The following is a 23079-nucleotide window of genomic DNA, read 5'->3' as shown; positions in this document are numbered from 1 at the left end:
TTCTTAATTGACAATTTCACATTAGGGACCGAAGGACACTTGTACTCTGATACATGGGTTGTTTTCGATTACTATTGCCTCGACTACTACATGTACGAGAATGTGACCATGAAGATGAAAGCTAAGGGGTGTATCGAAATTCAGACATTGTGGCAATGGCTTCGCTTCTATATCCTTCCTGTTGGCCTCTTCATTTCCGTGGTTCTCCTCTTCACCAATATATTCCTCCACCTCAGTATGCCCGAACTGCGGAAGTCAGAGCACCTCTACATCATCTTTTACATGATTATGCTGCTGATGAGCAATGCCCTCCTAGCGGTGGTTCAAGTATTTCCCAATCGCCTTGCCAGAAACCTCTGCATCATCTCAGGTAAGACCCTTCCGTGGCATTTCATCCCGATCCTTTTTATTATTATTATCATTATTGTATTTCGTCATTGATAACCAGCGCATCTATCCTCGGGGACGATATCGCGCCAAAGAGGTGGAATCATAAAGATGGTAAGGGAGAGATTCCAAGAGGTTAGTAGAGAGAAGGGATACCAGACTGATCACCATTTTTTATAGCAGTTATTTGTCTCTGGTCATTGAATAATGCTCTTCGACTCTAGGAGTCACTAAAATCCCTGAAATACTGACTGCATAAAATTGATGCAGACGATTGGTCTTTGGAGCCGGAGTTCCTTTAGGGACGGGGTTCCCTAAGAGCCGGGGCTCCTAAGGACCCTCTTGAAAAGTCGTAATTTGTCAATACAGGGTTCCCATTCAGTTAACTCAGTATTGCCAAAAATATTATTTTTGAACTCAGGGTATTACCCTGATTCCAAAATGGCATAACATGTCCAGGTAGGTACGCTGGTTGAAAAAAAAAAAAGACTCGCATTACCTTTTTATCCATTTTAATTCATTGCAAACACGACCGAGAATAACAAGGAGCTCGATGGAAGCACATTCGGAAACTGATACGCTGTCGGGCTGAGGACCCAAACCTAGGCGATATGTAACAATTGGACGCTGATATAACCCATTGCACTATCATGAAGGGTTTAAGGTGCGCACAGTTTCTCATACATGTATGATCGAGTTACATATTCACAAAATTTATACTCAACTCACCCCGCCATGATATCGTAATTGGTAGTGTGTACACAAATGAGATAGTATTACAACATGCAACACACACTGAATAGTCCCCAGTATGTGTATATATATATATATATATATATATATATGTGTGTGTGTGTGTGTGTGTGTGTATATATATATATATATATATATATATATATATATATATATATATATATTTGTGTGTATTTACCTAGTTGTATTTACCTAGTTGTATTTTACGGGAAGGGGAGCTATGCTCGTAGGGTCCCGTCTTCATATCTCATTTTATCTAAACTATTTTTACATTCATATATTGTTTTTGCACACACCACTTTCTCATCTAACTTGTTCCAACTGTCTATTACTCTGTGAGGAAAGCTGTTCTTTTTCAAATCTCTTCTATAGCTGTCTTTTTTTATTTTCTTTCCGTGTCCTCTTGTATTTCTGTCATCCCATTTTATCAGATTCTCTCTATCAGTGATTTCTATGCCTTTCATGATTCTGTAAATAGCTATCAAATCTCCTCTCCCTCTTCTTTGCTCTAGTGTCTGTAGTTCAAGTTTTTCTAGTCTCTCTTCATATGATAGTTTTGAGAGTGTTGGTGCCAATTTTGTAATTGCTCTTTGTATTCTTTCAAGTTTTTTTTATACATTTTTTTGTACTTGGTGACCATATCGTTGCTGCATATTCCAATCTTGGTCTTATCAGGGTGATTAGGATTTTCTTCACCATTTCTTCATCCAGGTATGTAAATGCAACTTTGATTGTTCTTATTAAATTATAAGTTTCTCCAAAAATCTTATTTAATTGTTTCTCAGGTGACATATTATTCATAACAATGACTCCCAGGTCCTTCTCATTTTCTACTTTTTTTATTCCTTCTTCTCCCAATTTATATGCTCCTGTTATTCTGTTTTTTACTTTTTCCAAATTCCATTATACTACACTTTTTTGTATTGAACTCCATCTCCCACTTCCTACTCCATTCCTGTACTTTATTTAGATCTCTCTGTAGTGATTCACAATCTTCTTCAGTTTTCACTCTTTTCAGTAGTTTTGCATCATCTGCAAAGAAGCTCATATAGCTTTCAATTCCTTCATCCATATCATTAATATATATAGCAAACATTATTGGGGCCAGAACTGTTCCCTGCGGAACACCGCTTATTACTTCATCCCATTTTGAGTGCTGGTTTCTTATCACTACTCTCATTTTTCTTTCTTGCAAAAAGTCTTCCATCCAATTTAGCAATTTACCTTGTATTCCTCCTTCAGTTTCTAATTTCTTAAGCAACTTCTTATGTGGTACTTTGTCAAAAGCTTTCTTTAGGTCTAAAAATGCACAGTCCGCCCATCCATCTCTTTCTTGTATTATATCTATTAGCCTTGAATAGAAACATATTAAATTGGTGACGCATGATCGTCCTTGTCTGAATCCAAATTGCCTTGGATTTAACACTTTGTTTTTTTCTAAATATTTTACCCATCTACTTTTGATCATTCTTTCACAAATTTTTGCTATTGTACTTGTTAGAGAGACTGGTCTATAGTTGGTAGGTTCTTCTTTATTTCCTCCTTTATATATAGGTACTATATTTGCTTTTTTCCAATCTTCTGGAACTTTTCCTTCTTTCAAGGAACTATTTAGTATGCTATGTATTTTGTCTGCCAGTTCATTCCTGCATTCTTTCAGTATCCAGTTTGCTATTTCATCTGGTCCATGCGATTTTCTGACATCAAGATTACTCAAGTGTGTTAATATTTCATTCTTTGTTACTTCTATTTCTTCCATAGGGGGGACTTTCTCTTTCCATTCGTTCTCTTCAGGTTGTATGTTCTCCCTTGTAAACACTGATTTAAAATGTTTGTTCATAATTTCCGCCATTTCCATTTCCTCAGTGTATTCAACTCCCTCTTGTCTTAATTTCTCCAAGTCTTGTTTGTTTTTCAGTTTATTGTTTACAAATCTGTAGAATAGTTTTGGTTGATCTTTACACTTTTCTATGATATCTTTTTCATATTTTCTCTTTTCCTCTCTGCACGTTTGTACATATTCATTTCTATAACAGGTATATATTTTCCATTTTTCAGGTCTTTTGTCTTTTTTCCATCTGGTCCAGGCTTTGTCTCTTTTGTCTTTTAACTCCCTACAACTTTTGTTGTACCAGCATTTTACATATTCTTTTTCTTGTTTTTGTCTTGGGACATACTTTTCCACTCCTTTTTTGTAAATTTTTGTCAAAATATTCCATTTCTCTTCTACTGTTGTTTCTTCTTTGTATATTTCTTCCCAGTTTTCCTTTTGAAAGAATTCTCTTATTTTATCAAAGTTTGTTTTTTCATACATCATTCTTCCTTTTCTATATTGTTCATTTCTTTTCATATATTTTTCTTCATTAAGTTCCAGTTCAATCAATATGTGGTCACTTTTACTTATTGGTGTTTTATATTCAATTTTGTCCACTATTCTAGGTTCAGATGTAATTATTAGGTCTAGTCTCGATGGCTCTTCTTCATTTCTATACCTAGTGTTCTCCTGTATCCATTGTGTCATTGTATGGTCAGTAACCATCTCAAGTAGAGCGTTTCCCCATGAGCCGTCTCCACCCTTTACTGTCATTTCTTCCCAGCAGATTTCTTTGCAATTAAAGTCGCCCATCATAACTATTTTTCCTCCCTCTTCCATTATCTTGTTTAATGTTATCTTTGTGTCCTCTAACATACTTTTATGTTCACTCTCTTCCCATGAGGCTGTTTTCGGGGGCACATAATTTATCACAAACTTTCTGCTCTTCTTATCTCTGTCTTCTACTTCCATCATTATCATCTCTACTGTATTCTTTCCATATGTGACACACTTCACGTTTATATCCTTCTTAGTCAGGAACATAACTCCACCCCCTTCCTTTTTCACTCTGTTTCTAATCCAATAATTATATGCATCATGTCCTACACTGTTGGGTGGTAGTGGACCTTTTAATTTTGTTTCTACAATTCCCGATATGTCTGGTTCTTTTTCTTTCAAATAATCATTCAGCTCATTCAATCCTGTTATTAATCCATCTATATTTGTGTAAGACACTCTTAGTTTTCTGCCACTTCCATTGTGTTCTCTGTTTCCCTTTTGTTTTTCTCTTGTATGTCGACTTTCTTTAGTTTCATATTCACTACTCTCCAATAGAATCTCTCTTTTTCTGACTCCGTTCTTATCTCGTTTTTTTCCTTAGCTTCAAGTCTTTTCTGTTTTTCTTCCTCTCTTTCCTCTTTATTCATTTCCCTTTTTATCCATACCTTTTTATATTGTTCACTTGTTGCTAGTTTCCCTGTTTTGGATAAGATATTCTCAGCCGTAGTTTTTTGACCTGAATTTAATCTTAATTGGTCTGGTCTTGTCTGTACTATATTTCCCGAGCCTGAATTTCTCTTCGATTTGTTTCATTATTTCTGGTTCATCTTCCTGAACTAATTCTAGTAAATTTCTTACTTTTTCATTTTCCTCCTTGATTCTTGTGGTTCTGTCTGGGTTATGTTTCTCTTCCATTCCTAATATAATTATACATTTCTTTCTGTCTGCTAAGTCTCTTACTATATTCTCCTTCTGTCTCATCACTTTAATAACTGAGTTTTCAGTTTGTTCATTCATTTGCTGTCTGATTATGTCAGTGAATGCAACTTTGCTATTTTCTTGGATTTTTTCCCAACCCTCCTTGTTCTCCTTATTATTCTCCTTTAAGACTTTATTCTCTTCTTTTACTTCTTTTAACTGTTTTTTTAATTCTTCAATTTCCTTAGTTAAGTTTTTGTTCGCCTTCTCTAGTTCTTCCAATTTTTCAACCCTCCGTACAATGTTGTTAACATGACCGAACCTACGCTCCAAGTCCTCGATCATCTTATCGACCTTCTCTTCTAGTCTTGTCAGTCGGGGGGGGGGGGGGGGTTTGTGTCCCCCCACCCTCTTTAAATCCCTGGAAAATATTCTCATCACTTTCTACTGTATTGCTCTTATCTATACTTCTAATCTTTACATTTTTATTAGACATTTCATCGTCGCTCAGCTGGTCGGGGGGCCGTTTGTTTACCTTTCGCCTGTCTGACTGGGCCAAGTCCTCTCCTTCCTCATTTCCTTCCATTTCCCTCAGCAATCCCTCCCCTTCTCATCTTTCCCTACTTTCCCACTACCCCACGAGCAATTTCCCCCCCACCCTGTAAATACAATAGGCACTTCTCTTTGCGTTGGGATCCACGAAACTTCAATTTTCTTCAGAACGTCTTCTAAGCCGTCCGTTCGTTGAAGTGTGTGTGTGTGTGTGTGTGTGTGTGTGTGTGTGTGTGTGTGTGTGCGCGCGCGTGTGTGTGTATGATTCACCACGGTCTTGGATCACGTGTTGGACTCATGAACGAAAGCTATTACCCTTTTGAATACAGTTTAGAACTCATATATGGCCAGCTCTATGAGTGAGAGTGTGACATTACACACACGCATTCAACTCCTTTCCCACCAGAGTTGAAGTGCCGGCCCGCAGTGTGACTTTCTCCAAACTCTCCATCCTCATCCCCCTATAGGGTAAATCAGCAGTAGTTCAAGGACTGGTAGACAATGTCTTTTTTAATTTGAATATGCCACGTCGGATATTGTCTGATAACAGGTCAGAATTCAAGAATTATATCATAAAAAATATTCAAGAAATCTACAAGATAGATAGATGTTTCATCACGGCCCACCATCCCCAAGGAAAAGGGTTAGTGGAAAAAACGAACCGGAGGGTCGTCGAAGTACCATGACCTCTTCTCCAAAGGATGAACGGCACCGAGGAGGATTGGCTACCTCAGGTCCAAGCCTCAGTAAATGACTCCATCAGCTTAGCAACAAAGATGACCTCCCATTATATAGTGTTTGGGCAAGGCCTAATTTTTCCATATGATAAACTTTCAGGTCAACCACTCCCACTATATAATATGGATGACTATGCCAAACGCTTCATCATCCCACAACTCACTACCCTTCCTTCTATTTCCCCCCTTCCTCCTTTTTCCACAGAGAATAAAGTCTTAAAGGAGAATAATAAGGAGAACAAGGAGGGTTGGGAAAAAATCCAAGAAAATAGCAAAGTTGCATTCACTGACATAATCAGACAGCATATGAATGAACAAACTGAAAACTCAGTTATTAAAGTGATGGGACAGAAGGAGAATATAGTAAGAGACTTAGCAGACAGAAAGAAATGTATAATTATATTAGGAATGGAAGAGAAACATAACCCAGACAGAACCACAAGAATCAAGGAGGAAAATGAAAAAGTAAGAAATTTACTAGAATTAGTTCAGGAAGATGAACCAGAAATAATGAAACAAATCGAAGAGAAATTCAGGCTCGGGAAATATAGTACAGACAAAACCAGACCAATTAAGATTAAATTCAGGTCACAAACTACGGCTGAGAATATCTTATCCAAAACAGGGAAACTAGCAACAAGTGAACAATATAAAAAGGTATGGATAAAAAGGGAAATGAATAAAGAGGAAAGAGAGGAAGAAAAACAGAAAAGACTTGAAGCTAAGGAAAAAAACGAGATAAGAACGGAGTCAGAAAAAGAGAGATTCTATTGGAGAGTAGTGAATATGAAACTAAAGAAAGTCGACATACAAGAGAAAAACAAAAGGGAAACAGAGAACACAATGGAAGTGGCAGAAAACTAAGAGTGTCTTACACAAATATAGATGGATTAATAACAGGATTGAATGAGCTGAATGATTATTTGAAAGAAAAAAGAACCAGACATAATGGGAATTGTAGAAACAAAATTAAAAGGTCCACTACCACCCAACAGTGTAGGACATGATGCATATAATTATTGGATTAGAAACAGAGTGAAAAAGGAAGGGGGTGGAGTTATGTTCCTGACTAAGAAGGATATAAACGTGAAGTGTCACATATGGAAAGAATACAGTAGAGATGATAATGATGGAAGTAGAAGACAGAGATAAGAAGAGCAGAAAGTTTGTGATAAATTATGTGCCCCCGAAAACAGCCTCATGGGAAGAGAGTGAACATAAAAGTATGTTAGAGGACACAAAGATAACATTAAACAAGATAATGGAAGAGGGAGGAAAAATAGTTATGATGGGCGACTTTAATTGCAAAGAAATCTGCTGGGAAGAAATGACAGTAAAGGGTGGAGACGGCTCATGGGGAAACGCTCTACTTGAGATGGTTACTGACCATACAATGATACAATGGATACAGGAGAACACAAGGTATAGAAATGAAGAAGAGCCATCGAGACTAGACCTAATAATTACATCTGAACCTAGAATAGTGGACAAAATTGAATATAAAACACCAATAAGTAAAAGTGACCACATATTGATTGAACTGGAACTTAATGAAGAAAAATATATGAAAAGAAATGAACAATATAGAAAAGGAAGAATGATGTATGAAAAAACAAACTTTGATAAAATAAGAGAATTCTTTCAAAAGGAAAACTGGGAAGAAATATACAAAGAAGAAACAACAGTAGAAGAGAAATGGAATATTTTGACAAAAATTTACAAAAAAGGAGTGGAAAAGTATGTCCCAAGACAAAAACAAGAAAAAGAATATGTAAAATGCTGGTACAACAAAAGTTGTAGGGAGTTAAAAGACAAAAGAGACAAAGCCTGGACCAGATGGAAAAAAGACAAAAGACCTGAAAAATGGAAAATATATACCTGTTATAGAAATGAATATGTACAAACGTGCAGAGAGGAAAAGAGAAAATATGAAAAAGATATCATAGAAAAGTGTAAAGATCAACCAAAACTATTCTACAGATTTGTAAACAATAAACTGAAAAACAAACAAGACTTGGAGAAATTAAGACAAGAGGGAGTTGAATACACTGAGGAAATGGAAATGGCGGAAATTATGAACAAACATTTTAAATCAGTGTTTACAAGGGAGAACATACAACCTGAAGAGAACGAATGGAAAGAGAAAGTCCCCCCTATGGAAGAAATAGAAGTAACAAAGAATGAAATATTAACACACTTGAGTAATCTTGATGTCAGAAAATCGCATGGACCAGATGAAATAGCAAACTGGATACTGAAAGAATGCAGGAATGAACTGGCAGACAAAATACATAGCATACTAAATAGTTCCTTGAAAGAAGGAAAAGTTCCAGAAGATTGGAAAAAAGCAAATATAGTACCTATATATAAAGGAGGAAATAAAGAAGAACCTACCAACTATAGACCAGTCTCTCTAACAAGTACAATAGCAAAAATTTGTGAAAGAATGATCAAAAGTAGATGGGTAAAATATTTAGAAAAAAACAAAGTGTTAAATCCAAGGCAATTTGGATTCAGACAAGGACGATCATGCGTCACCAATTTAATATGTTTCTATTCAAGGCTAATAGATATAATACAAGAAAGAGATGGATGGGCGGACTGTGCATTTTTAGACCTAAAGAAAGCTTTTGACAAAGTACCACATAAGAAGTTGCTTAAGAAATTAGAAACTGAAGGAGGAATACAGGGCAACCTGCTAAATTGGATGGAAGACTTTTTGCAAGAAAGAAAAATGAGAGTAGTGATAAGAAACCAGCACTCAAAATGGGATGAAGTAATAAGCGGTGTTCCGCAGGGAACAGTTCTGGCCCCAATAATGTTTGCTATATATATTAATGATATGGATGAAGGAATTGAAAGCTATATGAGCTTCTTTGCAGATGATGCAAAACTACTGAAAAGAGTGAAAACTGAAGAAGATTGTGAATCACTACAGAGAGATCTAAATAAAGTACAGGAATGGAGTAGGAAGTGGGAGATGGAGTTCAATACAAAAAAGTGTAGTATAATGGAATTTGGAAAAAGTAAAAACAGAATAACAGGAGCATATAGATTGGGTGAAGAAGGAATAAAAAAAGTTGAAAATGAGAAGGACCTGGGAGTCATTATTATGAATAACATGTCACCTGAGAAACATTAATAAGATTTTTAGAGAAACTTATGATTTAATAAGAACAATCAAAGTGGCATTTACATACCTGGATGAAGAAATGATGAAGAAAATCCTAATCACCCTGATAAGACCAAGATTGGAATATGCAGCAACGATATGGTCACCAAGTACAAAAAAATGTAAAAAAAAACTTGAAAGAATACAAAGAGCAATTACAAAACTGGCACCAACACTCTCAAAACTATCATATGAAGAGAGACTACAAAAACTTGAACTACAGACACTAGAGCAAAGAAGAGAGAGAGGAGATTTGATAGCTATTTACAGAATCATGAAAGGCATAGAAATCACTGATAGAGAGAATCTGATAAAATGGGATGACAGAAATACAAGAGGACACGGAAAGAAAATAAAAAAAGACAGCTATAGAAGAGATTTGAAAAAGAACAGCTTTCCTCACAGAGTAATAGACAGTTGGAACAAGTTAGATGAGAAAGTGGTGTGTGCAAAAACAATACATGAATTTAAAAATAGTTTAGATAAAATGAGATATGAAGACGGGACCCCACGAGCATAGCTCCCCTTCCTGTAAATTACAACTAGGTAAATACAACTAGGTAAATACACACACACACACACACACACACACATATGTATATTCATATATATATATATCTATATATATATATATATAGATATATATATATATATATACATATACCTTTAGAAGTGAAAAGGATTATTTTCAATACTGTCTTGACATCTACTAGAGACCCATATTTGGAAAGACAAGGAGTGATAGAGTAAAGAATGAATATATAAGGAAAAATATTGGTATCTTTTTCATGCTATGCAAAATAGATGCTGCCCATCTAAGATGGCTGGGACATTTAGAAAGAATGGAATAAGAAAGAGTTGCTAAGGGATGCTAGGAATGGATGCCGGGCGGGTGAGGACCACAAGGAAAACCGAGAAAGAGATGTAAAGAGAATGTTGAAGAAGCCCTCAGTAGACATGACTTGTCTAACATCGAAACTCTGAGGGAGAAAGGAGTCTTCCACTATAGAGCCAGATGGAGAAACATGCTGGTACCACTGACAGGCGTAATGCCTACTACTTGGAGCATACACACACACACACACACACACACACACACACACACACACACACACACACACACACACACACACACACACACACACACACACACACACAAATATATATATATATATATATATATATATACATATATATATATATATATATATATATATATATATATATATATATATATATATGACGTAAGCGGAGTAGGAAACACAGGAGTCTTAGTCTTGAGTTTATTCCTGACTAGTTTCGCAGGTGTGCTTTATCAAAGGAATGATAAAGCACACCTTTGATAAAGCACACCTGTGAAACTATTCAAGAATAAATAAGCAAGGCCCCGGTTCGCGTCCCGGTGCAACAGTCGGAAATTATTTGTGGAAAGTCACTGTCGCACTTGTCATGAGGATACCCGGTTCGAGTCCTGGGTAGTACCACATTTCAATTTCAAGCATGCTGGCCTTTGATGGCTTAGAATTAAAGTGCATTGTGGTTGTTAAAATGTATATCTAATCACTGGGACCCATTCAGTGCTGTACAAATACATACATATATATACGTATATATATATATATATATATATATATAATATATGTGTGTGTGTGTGTGTGTGTGTGTGTGTGTATGTTAGTGTATGTGCGTATATATATATATATATATATATATTATATATATATACATACATATATATATGTATGTATATATATATGTATATATATATATATATGTAAGTATATATTTATGTGTATATATATATATACACATATATATATATACATATATATATATATACTTCTCATTCACTTCATTTAAAACATCTTCAGTCTCTGCCATCTTTATATTCCAAGTTTCTACTCTACAGTGCCATGGGTACAATCATTCCCTCATACAACCTTCTCTTTTCCTTCATTCTCAAATTTCTCAAAAGACTTTTCTTTCACCCAAAAACTATGTTCACATTTTCGATTAAATTTATCTTGACCCAATTACTCCCAATATTTGATAAGATGATATAGAGACTATAGCCAACATTTCTTTAAAATGTTGTACCACCTGATCCAGCCTTGACGTAGTTGAAGTAAAATTAATGTCGACCAAAAACAACATTTTTCCTTGGAGCTACTTCGGGTGAACTAATAACCACAAAGTCAAGGATTTTTTTCTTTTGTCTGGGATATTTCATTGTCACTCTAAGGAGTTTCCTGTCTTCATACTGACGCAACTAGCACCAGCACGCCATTATCAGTATCCGTTTTCAAGTCGTGGTGTAAAGACCGACAATGAGCTGGCTGCATCAAAGACAGTTAGACAGGTATTGGGGACGAGCCACTTTGGCCAGTGGTCGTCTTCCGTGGTCCTGTTCACTGACACTATTGCTAGTACTGTTAGTGTTGGATCAGGGATTGGGAGTCCCACGACGCCCTGCCCCATCGTTGGGCCTAATCCCTAAAGATTCTCGTACTAAACACAAGAATGTGACGTCCATCAACGAGTCAGTCGATAAACTTCTTAACAGTACAGGCGCCACTGCATCACAGCTTCCTTCTCCTCAGGGACGACAGACCTTCAACGCCGAACAGCCACCACCGCAAACACCACGTTCTCCGACACCTGTGGATCAAAATGGTCCTCGCAGACAAGAGCTGAGTTCCCTGCGCCGATGTTGCCCCACGGGTCACGTGACCCAGGAGATCGGAGATTGTGTCCCCGCCGAGACACCAGTTTTAAACTTGACCCGACTCGTCCGAAACAAACAATGTGGGGATTTGTCCCTCGTGAAGCCTGTCACCTGCTCTCCGCAGCAGGAGTTAAGTGTTTTGAACATAACATATAAAAGATTGATATGCTCCAAGAATAAAGCCGTCCTGAATGAAGGGGGCTTGAAGAAGGACTTCTGTGTGGGAATTGGTTGGGACGGCAGAGACAAAGCACTGTGGTGCAAGGCAAAACCCAATCCAGAGCTCTGTCACAATAAGGGCCGAATGCATGTCAACAAGTGCTGCCATTGTGGTCAGGTGCTGAACCAAGGCAAGTGCGAGGCCTACCAAGCCTCCAGCTCTGCCAACAGCGAGAAGAGCTGGCCGGATCCATTCCAAAAATGGGCGTCAGAGAAGGGGTATACGGTACGCCCCCATCAACTTCGGTGTGAGCATGGTGCGTTCTTAATTGACAATTTCACATTAGGGACCGAAGGACACTTGTACTCTGATACATGGGTTGTTTTCGATTACTATTGCCTCGACTACTACATGTACGAGAATGTGACCATGAAGATGAAAGCTAAGGGGTGTATCGAAATTCAGACATTGTGGCAATGGCTTCGCTTCTATATCCTTCCTGTTGGCCTCTTCATTTCCGTGGTTCTCCTCTTCACCAATATATTCCTCCACCTCAGTATGCCCGAACTGCGGAAGTCAGAGCACCTCTACATCATCTTTTACATGATTATACTGCTGATGAGCAATGCCCTCCTAGCGGTGGTTCAAGTATTTCCCAATCGCCTTGCCAGAAACCTCTGCATCATCTCAGGTAAGACCCTTCCGTGGCATTATTATTATTGTATTTCGTCATTGATAACCAGCGCATCTATCCTCGGGGACGATATCGCGCCAAAGAGGTGGAATCATAAAGATGGTAAGGGAGAGATTCCAAGAAGTTAGTAGAGAGAAGGGATACCAGACTGATCACCATTTTTTATAGCAGTTATTTGTCTCTAGTCATTGAATAATGTTGTTCGACTCTACTTAGTAAGAGTCACTAAAATCCCTGACTGCATAAAATAATGCAGACGATTGGTCTTTGGAGCCGGAGTTCCTTTAGGGGCGGGGTTCCCTAAGAGCCGGTGCTCCTAAGGAGCTTCTTGAAAAGTCGTATTCTGTCAATACAGGGTTCCCATTCAGTTAACTCAGTATTGCCAAAATATATTATTTTTGAACTCAGGGTATTACCCTGAATCCAAAATGGCATAACTTGTCCAGGTAGGTACGCAGGTTGAAAAAAAAAAGACGCACATTAACTTTTTCAATTTAAGTCATTACAAACACGATCGAGAATAACAAGGAGCTCGATGGAAGCATATTCGGAAACTGATATGCTGTCCGGCTGAGGGCCCAAACCTAGCCGATATGTAACAATTGGACGCTGAATTAACTCATTGCACTATCATGAAGGGTTAAAGGTGTGCAAAATTTCTTATATATGTATGATCGAATTACTTACATATACACGAATTTTATACTCAACCCAACCCCTCCATGATATCGTAATTGGTAGTGTGTACACAAGTGGGATAGTATTACAACACAGACTGAATAGTCCCTAGTATGTGTATATATATATATATATATATATATATATATATATATATATATATATATATATATATGTGTGTGTGTGTGTGTGTGTGTGTGTGTGTGTGTGTATATATATATATATATATATATATATATATATATGTATACATATATATATTTGTGTGTATTTACCTAGTTGTATTTACCTAGTTGTATTTTACGGGAAGGGGAGCTATGCTCGTAGGGTCCCGTCTTCATATCTCATTTTATCTAAACTATTTTTAAATTCATATATTGTTTTTGCACACACCACTTTCTCATCTAACTTGTTCCAACTGTCTATTACTCTGTGAGGAAAGCTGTTCTTTTTCAAATCTCTTCTATAGCTGTCTTTTTTTATTTTCTTTCCGTGTCCTCTTGTATTTCTGTCATCCCATTTTATCAGATTCTCTCTATCAGTGATTTCTATGCCTTTCATGATTCTGTAAATAGCTATCAAATCTCCTCTCCCTCTTCTTTGCTCTAGTGTCTGTAGTTCAAGTTTTTCTAGTCTCTCTTCATATGATAGTTTTGAGAGTGTTGGTGCCAATTTTGTAATTGCTCTTTGTATTCTTTCAAGTTTTTTTTATACATTTTTTTGTACTTGGTGACCATATCGTTGCTGCATATTCCAATCTTGGTCTTATCAGGGTGATTAGGATTTTCTTCACCATTTCTTCATCCAGGTATGTAAATGCAACTTTGATTGTTCTTATTAAATTATAAGTTTCTCCAAAAATCTTATTTAATTGTTTCTCAGGTGACATATTATTCATAACAATGACTCCCAGGTCCTTCTCATTTTCTACTTTTTTATTCCTTCTTCTCCCAATTTATATGCTCCTGTTATTCTGTTTTTACTTTTTCCAAATTCCATTATACTACACTTTTTTGTATTGAACTCCATCTCCCACTTCCTACTCCATTCCTGTACTTTATTTAGATCTCTCTGTAGTGATTCACAATCTTCTTCAGTTTTCACTCTTTTCAGTAGTTTTGCATCATCTGCAAAGAAGCTCATATAGCTTTCAATTCCTTCATCCATATCATTAATATATATAGCAAACATTATTGGGGCCAGAACTGTTCCCTGCGGAACACCGCTTATTACTTCATCCCATTTTGAGTGCTGGTTTCTTATCACTACTCTCATTTTTCTTTCTTGCAAAAAGTCTTCCATCCAATTTAGCAGGTTGCCCTGTATTCCTCCTTCAGTTTCTAATTTCTTAAGCAACTTCTTATGTGGTACTTTGTCAAAAGCTTTCTTTAGGTCTAAAAATGCACAGTCCGCCCATCCATCTCTTTCTTGTATTATATCTATTAGCCTTGAATAGAAACATATTAAATTGGTGACGCATGATCGTCCTTGTCTGAATCCAAATTGCCTTGGATTTAACACTTTGTTTTTTTCTAAATATTTTACCCATCTACTTTTGATCATTCTTTCACAAATTTTTGCTATTGTACTTGTTAGAGAGACTGGTCTATAGTTGGTAGGTTCTTCTTTATTTCCTCCTTTATATATAGGTACTATATTTGCTTTTTTCCAATCTTCTGGAACTTTTCCTTCTTTCAAGGAACTATTTAGTATGCTATGTATTTTGTCTGCCAGTTCATTCCTGCATTCTTTCAGTATCCAGTTTGCTATTTCATCTGGTCCATGCGATTTTCTGACATCAAAATTACTCAAGTGTGTTAATATTTCATTCTTTGTTACTTCTATTTCTTCCATAGGGGGGACTTTCTCTTTCCATTCGTTCTCTTCAGGTTGTATGTTCTCCCTTGTAAACACTGATTTAAAATGTTTGTTCATAATTTCCGCCATTTCCATTTCCTCAGTGTATTTAACTCCCTCTTGTCTTAATTTCTCCAAGTCTTGTTTGTTTTTCAGTTTATTGTTTACAAATCTGTAGAATAGTTTTGGTTGATCTTTACACTTTTCTATGATATCTTTTTCATATTTTCTCTTTTCCTCTCTGCACGTTTGTACATATTCATTTCTATAACAGGTATATATTTTCCATTTTTCAGGTCTTCTGTCTTTTTTCCATCTGGTCCAGGCTTTGTCTCTTTTGTCTTTTAACTCCCTACAACTTTTGTTGTACCAGCATTTTACATATTCTTTTTCTTGTTTTTGTCTTGGGACATACTTTTCCACTCCTTTTTTGTAAATTTTTGTCAAAATATTCCATTTCTCTTCTACTGTTGCTTCTTCTTTGTATATTTCTTCCCAGTTTTCCTTTTGAAAGAATTCTCTTATTTTATCAAAGTTTGTTTTTTCATACATCATTCTTCCTTTTCTATATTGTTCATTTCTTTTCATATATTTTTCTTCATTAAGTTCCAGTTCAATCAATATGTGGTCACTTTTACTTATTGGTGTTTTATATTCAATTTTGTCCACTATTCTAGGTTCAGATGTAATTATTAGGTCTAGTCTCGATGGCTCTTCTTCATTTCTATACCTAGTGTTCTCCTGTATCCATTGTGTCATTGTATGGTCAGTAACCATCTCAAGTATAGCGTTTCCCCATGAGCCGTCTCCACCCTTTACTGTCATTTCTTCCCAGCAGATTTCTTTGCAATTAAAGTCGCCCATCATAACTATTTTTCCTCCCTCTTCCATTATCTTGTTTAATGTTATCTTTGTGTCCTCTAACATACTTTTATGTTCACTCTCTTCCCATGAGGCTGTTTTCGGGGGCACATAATTTATCACAAACTTTCTGCTCTTCTTATCTCTGTCTTCTACTTCCATCATTATCATCTCTACTGTATTCTTTCCATATGTGACACACTTCACGTTTATATCCTTCTTAGTCAGGAACATAACTCCACCCCCTTCCTTTTTCACTCTGTTTCTAATCCAATAATTATATGCATCATGTCCTACACTGTTGGGTGGTAGTGGACCTTTTAATTTTGTTTCTACAATTCCCGATATGTCTGGTTCTTTTTCTTTCAAATAATCATTCAGCTCATTCAATCCTGTTATTAATCCATCTATATTTGTGTAAGACACTCTTAGTTTTCTGCCACTTCCATTGTGTTCTCTGTTTCCCTTTTGTTTTTCTCTTGTATGTCGACTTTCTTTAGTTTCATATTCACTACTCTCCAATAGAATCTCTCTTTTTCTGACTCCGTTCTTATCTCGTTTTTTTCCTTAGCTTCAAGTCTTTTCTGTTTTTCTTCCTCTCTTTCCTCTTTATTCATTTCCCTTTTTATCCATACCTTTTTATATTGTTCACTTGTTGCTAGTTTCCCTGTTTTAGATAAGATATTCTCAGCCGTAGTTTGTGACCTGAATTTAATCTTAATTGGTCTGGTTTTGTCTGTACTATATTTCCCGAGCCTGAATTTCTCTTCGATTTGTTTCATTATTTCTGGTTCATCTTCCTGAACTAATTCTAGTAAATTTCTTACTTTTTCATTTTCCTCCTTGATTCTTGTGGTTCTGTCTGGGTTATGTTTCTCTTCCATTCCTAATATAATTATACATTTCTTTCTGTCTGCTAAGTCTCTTACTATATTCTCCTTCTGTCTCATCACTTTAATAACTGAGTTTTCAGTTTGTTCATTCATTTGCTGTCTGATTATGTCAGTGAATGCAACTTTGCTATTTTCTTGGATTTTTTCCCAACCCTCCTTGTTCTCCTTATTATTCTCCTTTAAGACTTTATTCTCTTCTTTTACTTCTTTTAACTGTTTTTTTAATTCTTCAATTTCCTTAGTTAAGTTTTTGTTTGCCTTCTCTAGTTCTTCCAATTTTTCAACCCTCCGTACAATGTTGTTAACATGACCGAACCTACGCTCCAAGTCCTCGATCATCTTATCGACCTTCTCTTCTAGTCTTGTCTAGTTGTGTCCCCCCACCCTCTTTAAATCCCTGGAAAATATTCTCATCACTTTCTACTGTATTGCTCTTATCTATACTTCTAATCTTTACATTTTTATTAGACATTTCATCGTCGCTCAGCTGGTCGGGGGGCCGTTTGTTTACCTTTCGCCTGTCTGCCTGGGCCAAGTCCTCTCCTTCCTCATTTCCTTCCATTTCCCTCAGCAATCCCTCCCCTTCTCATCTTTCCCTACTTTCCCACTACCCCACGAGCAATTTCCCCCCACCCTGTAAATACAATAGGCACTTCTCTTTGCGTTGGGATCCACGAAACTTCAATTTTCTTCAGAACGTCTTCTAAGCCGTCCGTTCGTTGAAGTGTGTGTGTGTGTGTGTGTGTGTGTGTGTGTGTGTGTGTGTGTGCGCGCGCGTGTGTGTGTATGATTCACCACGGTCTTGGATCACGTGTTGGACTCATGAACGAAAGCTATTACCCTTTTGAATACAGTTTAGAACTCATATATGGCCAGCTCTATGAGTGAGAGTGTGACATTACACACACGCATTCAACTCCTTTCCCACCAGAGTTGAAGTGCCGGCCCGCAGTGTGACTTTCTCCAAACTCTCCATCCTCATCCCCCTATAGGGTAAATCAGCAGTAGTTCAAGGACTGGTAGACAATGTCTTTTTTAATTTGAATATGCCACGTCGGATATTGTCTGATAACAGGTCAGAATTCAAGAATTATATCATAAAAAATATTCAAGAAATCTACAAGATAGATAGATGTTTCATCACGGCCCACCATCCCCAAGGAAAAGGGTTAGTGGAAAAAACGAACCGGAGGGTCGTCGAAGTACCATGACCTCTTCTCCAAAGGATGAACGGCACCGAGGAGGATTGGCTACCTCAGGTCCAAGCCTCAGTAAATGACTCCATCAGCTTAGCAACAAAGATGACCTCCCATTATATAGTGTTTGGGCAAGGCCTAATTTTTCCATATGATAAACTTTCAGGTCAACCACTCCCACTATATAATATGGATGACTATGCCAAACGCTTCATCATCCCACAACTCACTACCCTTCCTTCTATTTCCCCCCTTCCTCCTTTTTCCACAGAGAATAAAGTCTTAAAGGAGAATAATAAGGAGAACAAGGAGGGTTGGGAAAAAATCCAAGAAAATAGCAAAGTTGCATTCACTGACATAATCAGACAGCATATGAATGAACAAACTGAAAACTCAGTTATTAAAGTGATGGGACAGAAGGAGAATATAGTAAGAGACTTAGCAGACAGAAAGAAATGTATAATTATATTAGGAATGGAAGAGAAACATAACCCAGACAGAACCACAAGAATCAAGGAGGAAAATGAAAAAGTAAGAAATTTACTAGAATTAGTTCAGGAAGATGAACCAGAAATAATGAAACAAATCGAAGAGAAATTCAGGCTCGGGAAATATAGTACAGACAAAACCAGACCAATTAAGATTAAATTCAGGTCACAAACTACGGCTGAGAATATCTTATCCAAAACAGGGAAACTAGCAACAAGTGAACAATATAAAAAGGTATGGATAAAAAGGGAAATGAATAAAGAGGAAAGAGAGGAAGAAAAACAGAAAAGACTTGAAGCTAAGGAAAAAAACGAGATAAGAACGGAGTCAGAAAAAGAGAGATTCTATTGGAGAGTAGTGAATATGAAACTAAAGAAAGTCGACATACAAGAGAAAAACAAAAGGGAAACAGAGAACACAATGGAAGTGGCAGAAAACTAAGAGTGTCTTACACAAATATAGATGGATTAATAACAGGATTGAATGAGCTGAATGATTATTTAAAAGAAAAAGAACCAGACATATTGGGAATTGTAGAAACAAAATTAAAAGGTCCACTACCACCCAACAGTGTAGGACATGATGCATATAATTATTGGATTAGAAACAGAGTGAAAAAGGAAGGGGGTGGAGTTATGTTCCTGACTAAGAAGGATATAAACGTGAAGTGTCACATATGGAAAGAATACAGTAGAGATGATAATGATGGAAGTAGAAGACAGAGATAAGAAGAGCAGAAAGTTTGTGATAAATTATGTGCCCCCGAAAACAGCCTCATGGGAAGAGAGTGAACATAAAAGTATGTTAGAGGACACAAAGATAACATTAAACAAGATAATGGAAGAGGGAGGAAAAATAGTTATGATGGGCGACTTTAATTGCAAAGAAATCTGCTGGGAAGAAATGACAGTAAAGGGTGGAGACGGCTCATGGGGAAACGCTCTACTTGAGATGGTTACTGACCATACAATGATACAATGGATACAGGAGAACACAAGGTATAGAAATGAAGAAGAGCCATCGAGACTAGACCTAATAATTACATCTGAACCTAGAATAGTGGACAAAATTGAATATAAAACACCAATAAGTAAAAGTGACCACATATTGATTGAACTGGAACTTAATGAAGAAAAATATATGAAAAGAAATGAACAATATAGAAAAGGAAGAATGATGTATGAAAAAACAAACTTTGATAAAATAAGAGAATTCTTTCAAAAGGAAAACTGGGAAGAAATATACAAAGAAGAAACATCAGTGGAAGAGAAATGGAATATTTTGACAAAAATTTACAAAAAAGGAGTGGAAAAGTATGTCCCAAGACAAAAACAAGAAAAAGAATATGTAAAATGCTGGTACAACAAAAGTTGTAGGGAGTTAAAAGACAAAAGAGACAAAGCCTGGACCAGATGGAAAAAAGACAGAAGACCTGAAAAATGGAAAATATATACCTGTTATAGAAATGAATATGTACAAACGTGCAGAGAGGAAAAGAGAAAATATGAAAAAGATATCATAGAAAAGTGTAAAGATCAACCAAAACTATTCTACAGATTTGTAAACAATAAACTGAAAAACAAACAAGACTTGGAGAAATTAAGACAAGAGGGAGTTAAATACACTGAGGAAATGGAAATGGCGGAAATTATGAACAAACATTTTAAATCAGTGTTTACAAGGGAGAACATACAACCTGAAGAGAACGAATGGAAAGAGAAAGTCCCCCCTATGGAAGAAATAGAAGTAACAAAGAATGAAATATTAACACACTTGAGTAATCTTGATGTCAGAAAATCGCATGGACCAGATGAAATAGCAAACTGGATACTGAAAGAATGCAGGAATGAACTGGCAGACAAAATACATAGCATACTAAATAGTTCCTTGAAAGAAGGAAAAGTTCCAGAAGATTGGAAAAAAGCAAATATAGTACCTATATATAAAGGAGGAAATAAAGAAGAACCTACCAACTATAGACCAGTCTCTCTAACAAGTACAATAGCAAAAATTTGTGAAAGAATTATCAAAAGTAGATGGGTAAAATATTTAGAAAAAAACAAAGTGTTAAATCCAAGGCAATTTGGATTCAGACAAGGACGATCATGCGTCACCAATTTAATATGTTTCTATTCAAGGCTAATAGATATAATACAAGAAAGAGATGGATGGGCGGACTGTGCATTTTTAGACCTAAAGAAAGCTTTTGACAAAGTACCACATAAGAAGTTGCTTAAGAAATTAGAAACTGAAGGAGGAATACAGGGCAACCTGCTAAATTGGATGGAAGACTTTTTGCAAGAAAGAAAAATGAGAGTAGTGATAAGAAACCAGCACTCAAAATGGGATGAAGTAATAAGCGGTGTTCCGCAGGGAACAGTTCTGGCCCCAATAATGTTTGCTATATATATTAATGATATGGATGAAGGAATTGAAAGCTATATGAGCTTCTTTGCAGATGATGCAAAACTACTGAAAAGAGTGAAAACTGAAGAAGATTGTGAATCACTACAGAGAGATCTAAATAAAGTACAGGAATGGAGTAGGAAGTGGGAGATGGAGTTCAATACAAAAAAGTGTAGTATAATGGAATTTGGAAAAAGCAAAAACAGAATAACAGGATCATATAATTTGGGAGAAGAAGGAATAAAAAAAGTAGAAAATGAGAAGGACCTGGGAGTCATTGTTATGAATAATATGTCACCTGAGAAACATATAAATAAGATTTTTTGAGAAACTTATAATTTAATAAGAACAATCAAAGTGGCATTTACATACCTGGATGAAGAAATGGTGAAGAAAATCCTAATCACCCTGATAAGACCAAGATTGGAATATGCAGCAACGATATGGTCACCAAGTACAAAAAAATGTAAAAAAAAACTTGAAAGAATACAAAGAGCAATTACAAAACTGGCACCAACACTCTCAAAACTATCATATGAAGAGAGACTACAAAAACTTGAACTACAGACACTAGAGCAAAGAAGAGAGAGAGGAGATTTGATAGCTATTTACAGAATCATGAAAGGCATAGAAATCACTGATAGAGCGAATCTGATAAAATGGGATGACAGAAATACAAGAGGACACGGAAAGAAAATAAAAAAAGACAGCTATAGAAGAGATTTGAAAAAGAACAGCTTTCCTCACAGAGTAATAGACAGTTGGAACAAGTTAGATGAGAAAGTGGTGTGTGCAAAAACAATACATGAATTTAAAAATAGTTTAGATAAAATGAGATATGAAGACGGGACCCCACGAGCATAGCTCCCCTTCCTGTAAATTACAACTAGGTAAATACAACTAGGTAAATACACACACACACACACACACACATATGTATATTCATATATATATATATATATATATATATATATATATATATATATATATATATATATATCTATATACATATACCTTTAGAAGTGAAAAGGATTATTTTCAATACTATCTTGACATCTACTAGAGACCCATATTTGGAAAGACAAGGAGAGATAGAGTAAAGAATGAATATATAAGGAAAAATATTGGTATCTTTTTCATGCTATGCAAAATAGATGCTGCCCATCTAAGATGGCTGGGACATTTAGAAAGAATGGAATAAGAAAGAGTTGCTAAGGGATGCTAGGAATGGATGCCGGGCGGGTGAGGACCACAAGGAAAACCGAGAAAGAGATGTAAAGAGAATGTTGAAGAAGCCCTCAGTAGACATGACTTGTCTAACATCGAAACTCTGAGGGAGAAAGGAGTCTTCCACTATAGAGCCAGATGGAGAAACATGCTGGTACCACTGACAGGCGTAATGCCTACTACTTGGAGCATACACACACACACACACACACACACACACACACACACACACACACACACACACACACACACACACACACACACACACACATTTGTATTATATATATATATATATATATATACGTTTGTATATGTTTATATATGTGTATATATATATGCTTTTGTATATATATATATATATATATATATATATATATATGACGTAAGCGGAGTAGGAAACACAGGAGTCTTAGTCTTGAGTTTATTCCTGACTAGTTTCGCAGGTGTGCTTTATCAAAGGAATGATAAAGCACACCTTTGATAAAGCACACCTGTGAAACTATTCAAGAATAAATAAGCAAGGCCCCGGTTCGCGTCCCGGTGCAACAGTCGGAAATTATTTGTGGAAAGTCACTGTCGCACTTGTCATGAGGATACCCGGTTCGAGTCCTGGGTAGTACCACATTTCAATTTCAAGCATGCTGGCCTTTGATGGCTTAGAATTAAAGTGCATTGTGGTTGTTAAAATGTATTTCTAATCACTGGGACCCATTCAGTGTTGTACATATATATATATATATATATATATATATATATATATATATATATATACACATATATA

At 36.2% G+C, this 23079-nt stretch overlaps 1 protein-coding gene across 1 annotated transcript in view; it reads left to right on the top strand.

The window, feature by feature from the left end:
* The first annotated feature begins 11336 nt into the window (after positions 1-11336).
* The window catches only part of LOC143032121 (uncharacterized), a 70690-nt gene continuing 58947 nt past the window's right edge, over positions 11337-23079 (top strand). Inside the window, exon 1 of the mRNA XM_076196579.1 lies at positions 11337-12688. Within this exon, the coding sequence (XP_076052694.1) occupies positions 11440-12688 (1249 nt within the window). The 5' untranslated portion in view covers positions 11337-11439. The remainder of the gene's footprint in view (positions 12689-23079) is intronic.

Source organism: Oratosquilla oratoria, chromosome 13 (genome assembly GCF_046742065.1).
Source record: "Oratosquilla oratoria isolate Oo_2021 chromosome 13, ASM4674206v1, whole genome shotgun sequence".
Taxonomy (NCBI): Eukaryota; Metazoa; Arthropoda; class Malacostraca; order Stomatopoda; family Squillidae; genus Oratosquilla; species Oratosquilla oratoria.
This window is presented reverse-complemented; position numbering and strand designations above follow the sequence as displayed.